We start from the raw sequence: 7,996 nt of genomic DNA, 5'->3' as shown, positions 1-7,996 counted from the left end.
ATCCATTCATCGTTGGCCGCTACAATGTGGGTTTAAGTTTTCACCCAACAAAAGTATTGCAGTTGTTTTTCCCAGAAAAATTTTATCCCGACTTTGCAGTTAACGTTAAAGAACAACCCGATCCCTTTTCACAATAATGTTGAATTCCTTGACTGTATTTTGATAAAAGACTGAACTGGAAAAGTCATATTGACTACTTAGGGGTAAATTGTAATAAAAGGTTGAATATCTTCAAATATCCCTCGGGTTCCTTCCGGGGAGCTGACAGAGAAACTTTATTAATGGTGCATAAGTCCTTGGATAGATCTAAATTACACTATGGCTTTCAGGTGTATGCTTCGACAGGCGAGTATACCCTGAGGAGGCTGGATGTGTTACAGAATAAATGTTTGCGAATGTGTCTTGGAGCCCAATCATGCACAAGAGTTCCACGAATGGAAGTTGAAGCAAATGTACCTCCTCTCTGGCTTAGACGTGACATTTTAGCATCGAAAAGTGGTATTCTGATGGCCAGAAGAAACAATACTCCCGCCTGTCGCCTCATCAAGGAATGTTCACAGCTTCTCGACGGAGGCGTCAAGCCCCTGGCCGTCAGAATACACTTCCTCAGTGAGAACTCGGGCATCAAAGTGAATGAAGTGGACTCGCTGGTTAAGAGGAAATTACCTCCATGGCAGGTTAAATGAACAAAAATTATGACAAGTTGGCTTCCAGCCAATAAGGCTGACTTGCCGGAGTGCGAGGTATACTAGCGTTTTCGTGAGATCATCGTCAAACATGTGTCATATTATCACTTCTACACTGACGGCTCCAAGATGAACGAATGTGTGGGTGCAAAGTGTATTGTCGTTGGAGTGTGTTTACTGGTACCGTTTGCCAGACCACACGTCTATTTTTGGCGTGGAATTATTTGCTATTGATCGAGCCATAGATTATACAATCAATTCAAATCATGACAAAACAATTATCTTTTCTGATTCCCTTTCGGCCACACAAAGTCATATCAAATTCAAGGCAATATTATTTATAAACTTAATACATGTAATAAGGATATCATCTCGATATGGGTTCCTGATCATTGCAATATATACAGCAATAAGCAGGCAGACAAACTGGCTAAGTCGACCTCAGAACTCGAAGAGGTCGTTCCGATCCCACGGGAGCTGGGGTCCTGCCTTTCCTTGGAGAAGAATTCAACATTTTTTCAGTGGCAAAGTCAGTGGACCACCAGCCTGACTATACCAAGAAAATATAAACCACAAGCAGCGGATTGGACGACCTTGCACAGAAAGAATAGAAGAGAGGAAGTCGTCCTGGTCCGTCTACGTCTCAACTGTACCTACAGTACCCACCTACAACCATATATAAACCGAAACTTTCCAGCAAGATGCGAAACCTGCCAATCCAATTTAACAATAGACCATCTCCTCACACAGTGTACGAAGCATCGTGAAAACTGGAAGAGGCCTATGAATTATTTGAAAAACAAAATAACCAACTTCACCATCCACGATCTACTTGGTGATGATAACAACATAATTAACCAATTGCTTATCTTTCTCAAGGAAACGGAAATAATCAAGATGATATAAGATGGTTCGTTGGTTCGACTCTGTGCCGGAGCTGGCTTCGGGGTGTGGCTACTTTCGCTCTGGGATGGTTATGTGGTGGTCAAAGCAATTTGCTCATTATGCTGCTGGCCAGGATCGGGTGTGGTTCGGCCTGGGGTTGGTTCTGTTATGGTGTCCAGCTTATGAGTTGCCGAAGAAATTATGTTATATATTTCATATAAATTATCCCTGGGGATAGGGGAGAAAGAATACTTCCCACGTATTCCCTGCGTGTCGTAGAAGGCGACTAAAAGGGAAGGGAGCGGGGGGCTGGAAATCCTCCCCTCTCGTTTTTTTTTAATTTTACAAAAAGAAGGAACAGAGAAGGGGGCCAGGTGAGGATATTCCCTCAAAGGCCCAGTCCTCTGTTCTTAACGCTACCTCGCTATCGCGGGAAATGGCGAATAGTATGAAAAAAAAAAAAAGTTCATATAAATGTTCCATGTTTTGGTGAAGGACTATCTCTAATCAATCCTATCTTTTTCGCAGTCCTTCTGACAGCTGCAATAGTGGATGTTGAGCCGAATGGATGGTGTTTGCTGCCACATTGACACAATAACCACTTACCAACTTTTCTTCCAATTTCTGTTTTTTCATATAGGACTAGGAAGCACTTATAGGTATTGATATAATTATTATGTAGTGACTTTTCACAGTCAAAAATCAAACAGGGTTGCAGGCTTAATGACCTTACTAACAGGTCGCTGGCCGTTAAACCCAACAACACCAACAACATAGACATAGAGGAGAATACAAGAATACTGTCGTTGCCTTATTATTGCTAGTAGTACTTCCTCGGGATTATCATTTGATAGCAGATGTTCAAGTGAGATTACCATGGAGGCCCATAGCCATGGTTTAAGTTAAACCCCTAAATTCAGACATTAATGACCCAACTAGGCCAACGGACTGCTAAGCACACATTGACTACTCACTTTCCTGTGAGCTAAGGAAAAGCCAATAATCTTCTTATATTTAATACCTAAATAGAATGAAATGGGTACACATACCCTGACAATCAAATATCCGTAAACACGCAGTGATTTGAATCTTAATATCTAACTAGTTGCAACACTACTAAAATAATCATTATGCATGGGTCCGCGGACGTTTACATATTAGATATCTAAGGCTACTCACAGGATTAGAAATAATGTAGTATGTATCTTTACACAAATGCTAATAGGAGTTAAATATCCTAAATCTCAGTTACACGGGGTTCCTTGTTCTCTGGTGTTGAAAGTTCACTTGAGAGTGTAACACATGGTCTTACGTGGATTTTTAGTAGATGGAGCGCAGCCAGGTCTATGGGCATGATGGTGTCTGGCCAAGCAATGGTCCCACGTCCCCCACGTCAGGTCAGTCCGTCCGTTCTGGCGTTTCCTACAACAGCGTTGAGTCAATCACGCCAGAAGAACGTCCTCAATATCACACATGCTGCACAGAATACACAAGTTGCTTTCCACGCCTCTTGTGCTACCCTGTTAGAATCGAATTTATCAGTGTCGCTGGTAGACATATTATTGGCTTCTTACCCTCAGATGAGGCGAGCCATGAACACCGTTTAAAGACAACTTTTGTAACAAATCGAAGTATTAGCTTACCGGGATTTCTTAGTGGATATTGAATGCTATCCCCCCACTTCTCCTCGTTCCCTCTACCTCTGATACACATATCCTCTTTGTCAATCTTTCATCACTCATTCTCTCCATGTGACCAAACCATTTCTTCTGCTCTCTCAACCACACTCATTTTATCACCACACATCTCTCTTACCCTTTAATTACTTACTCGATCAAACCACCTCACACCACATATTGTCCTCAAACATCTCATTTCCAACACATCCATCCTCGCCTGCACAACCCTATCTATAACCCACGCCTCGCAATCATATAACATTGTTGGAACCACTATTCCTTCAAAAATACCCATTTTTCCTTTCGGAGATAATGTTCTCGCCTTCCACACATTCTTTAACGCTCCCAGAACTTTCGCTCCCTTCCCCATCCTGTGACTCACTTCCGCTTCCATGGTTCCATCCGCTGCCAAATCCACTCCCAGATATCTAAAACACTTCACTTTCTCCAGTTATTCTTCATTCAAACGTACCTCCCAATTAACTTGTCCCTCAAATGTACCTCCCAATTAACTTGTCCCTCAACCCTACTGTACCTAATAACCTTGCTCTTATTCACATTTGCTTTCAGCTTTCCTCTTTCATACACTTTACCAAACTCAGTCACCAGCTTCTGCAATTTCTCACCCGAATCAGCCACCAGCGCTGCATCATCAGCGAACAACAACTGACTCACTTCCCCAGTCCTCTCATCCACAACAGACTGCATGCTTGCCACTCTCTCCAAAACTCTTCCATACACCTCTCTAGCAACCCCATCCATAAGCAAATTAAACAACCATGAAGAAATCACTCACCCCTGCCGCAAACCGACATTTCCTGGGAACCAATCACTTTCCTCTCTTCCTACTCGTACACATGCCTTACATCCTTGAAAAAAACTTTTCACTACTTCTGACAACTTACCTCCTACGCCATATACACTTAATACCTTCCACAGAGCATCTCTATCAACTCTATCATATGCCTTCTCCAGATCCATAAATGCTACATACAAATTCATTTGTTTTTCCAAGTATTTCTCATATACATTCTTCAAAGCAGACACCTGATCCACACATCCTCTACCACTTCTGAAACCACTCTGCTCTTCCCCAGTCTGATGCTCATTACATGCCTTCACTCTCTCAATCAATACCCTACTCTATAATTTTTCAGGAATACTCAACAAACTTATACCTCTGTAATTTGAGCACTCACCTTTATCCCCTTTGCCTTTGTACAATGGCACTATGCATGCATTCCGCCAATCCCCAGGCACCTCACCATGAGCCATACATACATTGAATATCCTCAACAACCACAGTCAACGACACAGTCACCCCCTTTTTAATAAATTCAACTGCTATACCCCAGCCTTTTTCACTGTTTCCTTGCAAAACTCGTCCAAATGCCTCTCTGTTCTCTTTCACTATTAACTTTACTTCGTCATCCCACCATTCATTACCTTAGCTAATCTGCTCATCTCCCACGCATCTCATGCCACATGCATCTTTTGCTCAAGCCATCACTGCTTCCCTAGATACATCCCATTCCTCCCCCACTCCCCTTGTGTCCTTTGCTCTCACCTTTTTCATGTCTGCACTCAGTTTCTCCTGGTACTTCCTCACAGAAGTCTCCTTCCCAAGCTCACTTACTCTCACCACTCTCTTCATCCCAACATTCTCTCCTATTTGAAGGAAACCTCTGCAAATCTTCACCTTCGCCTCCACGAGATAACTATCAGACATCCCTCTAGTTGCACCTCTCAGCACATTAACATCCAAAAGTCTATCTTTCACGCGTCTATCAATTATCGCGTAATCCAATAACGCTCTCTGGCCATCTCTCCTACCTACATACGTATACTTATGTTTATCTCTCCGGTTCAAAAACCAGTCCTTTTTCAGCACACAAATCTACAAGCTCTTCACCATTTCCCTTTACAACACTGAACACCCCATGTCACCAATTACTCCTTCAACTGCCATATTGCTCACCTTTGCATTCAAATCACCCATCACTATAACCTGGTCTCGTGGATCAAAATTGCTAATGCACTCACTCAGCTGCTCCCAAAACCTTGCCTCTCATGATCTTTCTTCTCATGCCCAGGTGCATAGGAACCATTAATCACCTATCTCTCTCCATCCAGTTTCAGTTTTACCCATATCAATCTAGAGTTTATTTTCTTACACTCTGTCACTCACTCCCACCACTCTTGTTTCATGCGGAGTGCTGCTTCTTCCTTTGCTCTTGTTCACTCACCAACCCCTGACAATTTGCCTCCTACGCCATATACACTTAATACCTTCCACAGAGCATCTTTACTCCGAAAACATTCCCATACCACTCTCCCCCTTTACCCTTGAGCTTCGTTTCATTCAGAGCCAAAACATCCAGATTCCTTTCTTCAAACATACTACCTATCTCTCCTTTTTTCTCATCTTGGTTATATCCACACACATTCAGACACCCCAGTCTGAGCCCTCGAGGAGGATGAGCACTCCCCGCGTGACTCCTTCTGTTTCCCTGTGTAGAAAGTTAAAATACAAGGATGGGAGGGTTTCTAGCTCCCCGCTCCCGTCCCCTTTAGTCGCCTTCTACGACAAGCGGGGAATGCGTGGGAAGTATTCTTTCTCCCCTATCCCCAGGAAGAATTATATATATATATATATATATATATATATATATATATATATATATATATATATATATATATATATATATATATATATATATATATATATATATATATATATATATATATATATATATATATATATATATATATATATATATATTATATATATATTCCAGACATCTCTCTTACCCTTACATTACTTACTCGATCAAACCACCTCACACCACATATTGTCCTCAAACATCTCATTTCCAGCGCATCCACCCTCCTGCGCACAACTCTATCCATAGCCCACGCCTCGCAAGAGGGTGTTTTCAAATGGTTTGGGCACATGGAGAGAGTGAGTGAGGAAAGATTGACCAAGAGGATATATGTGTCGGAGGTGGAGGGAACGAGGAAAAGTGGGAGACCAAATTGGAGGTGGAAAGATCGGGGCCTGAACATGCAGGAGGGTGAAAGGCGGGCAAGGAATAGAGTGAATTGGATCGATATGGTATACCGGGGTCGACGTGCTGTCAATGGATTGAATCAGGGCATGTGAAGCGTCTGGGGTAAACCATGGAAAGTTCTGTGGGGCCTGGATGTGGAAAGGGAGCTGTGGTTTCGGTACATTATTACATGACAGCTAGAGACTGAGTGTGAACGAATTCGGCCTTGTTGTCTTTTCCTAGCGCTACCTCGCACACATGAGGGGGGAGGGGGATGTTATTCCATGTGTGGCGGGGTGGCGATGGGAATAAATAAAGGCATACAGTATGAATTATGTACATGTGTATATATGTATATGTCTGTGTGTGTATATATATGTATACATAGAGATGTATAGGTATGTATATTTGCGTGTGTGGACGTGTATGTATATACATGTGCATGGGGGTGGGTTGGGCTATTTCTTTCGTCTGTTTCCTTGCGCTGCCTCGGAAACACGGGAGACAGCGACAGAGCAATATATATATATATATATATATATATATATATATATATATATATATATATATATATATATATATATATATATATATGTCAGTTGATATACATCGAACAGACGAAGCTAGGACGCCATTTGGTAAAAATGTGAATGTTCAAACATACAACGAGCGTTCATAAACTTATCATCTTACAAATTTTGTCAACAATAAAGTTGTCTAATTTGTATAGACCATCACTAATATTAAGATTATAAATCTTTGTGTATTTGATAACAGAAGATTCAATGATATTTCTCTTGGTAATAGAGTTTATAACTGAGATGGCATTACTCTAGTCAATACAATGATCATAGTTTTTAACGTGATTAAACAAGGCATTTGATTCTTGTCCCGTTCTTATACTATATTTGTATTACTTATGTCTAACAGAGAGATCCTTACCAGTCTCACCAACATAAAATTTATCACAATTTCCACAAGGCACTTTATAGATGCATTCAAGAGAATTTTCTGGTGAATTCCTGATTAAGATATTCTTTATAGTATTATTGTGCCTAAGGCAATATCTACATCAAAGGATTTAAGCAACATGGGAAGTAAAGAGAAATTATTATTAAAAGGGAGAACTAAAAGATTCTTGGTGTCAATGGGAGGTTTGGGCTCAACTCTATAAAATGATTTTTTTGCTAACTTAAGGGATTTCTCAATGAAAGATCTAGGGATCTTTAACTTAGATCCAATAGGACATATCTTCTCAAACTCACCATCAATAAACTCTAGACTGCAAATACGTAATGCCCTAAGGAACTTAGATTGAAATGATGATACTTTAACTCTGTCATGTTGAGATGAGTAATAATGGATATATGAGCATACATTGGTGCATTTTCTGTGTATGCTAAACTTAAATCTTTTTCCTTGCCTATGGATCATGCAATCTAAAAATGGCAACATACCATTATTTTCACTTTCTACAGTAAACCAGATGGAAGGTACTAAATTGTTAAGTAAGGGGAGAAATACTTGTAAATCATCATTTGTTGGCCAAACACAAAAAACATCATCTACATACCTAAACTAGATTGCATTAGAAGGGAAGATATCACTTTGTAATTTTGTTTCAAAAAATTCCATATAAAGATTACTTAGTACACGACAAAGAGGGTTACCCATTGCTATACCAAATTTTTGAGCA

General features: G+C 40.7%; 1 protein-coding gene across 1 annotated transcript in view; it reads left to right on the top strand.

Annotated features, from left to right (window-relative positions):
- Positions 1-395: 395 nt before the first annotated feature.
- The window catches only part of LOC139764956 (glutamate receptor-like), a 125,342-nt gene continuing 117,741 nt past the window's right edge, over positions 396-7,996 (top strand). Inside the window, exon 1 of the mRNA XM_071692013.1 lies at positions 396-590. Coding sequence (XP_071548114.1) covers positions 396-590 — 195 coding nt within the window. The remainder of the gene's footprint in view (positions 591-7,996) is intronic.

Source organism: Panulirus ornatus, chromosome 52, assembly GCF_036320965.1.
Source record: "Panulirus ornatus isolate Po-2019 chromosome 52, ASM3632096v1, whole genome shotgun sequence".
Taxonomy (NCBI): domain Eukaryota; kingdom Metazoa; phylum Arthropoda; class Malacostraca; order Decapoda; family Palinuridae; genus Panulirus; species Panulirus ornatus.
The sequence above is the reverse complement of the archived record's forward strand: the minus strand, read 5'-3'. Positions and strand labels throughout refer to the sequence as shown.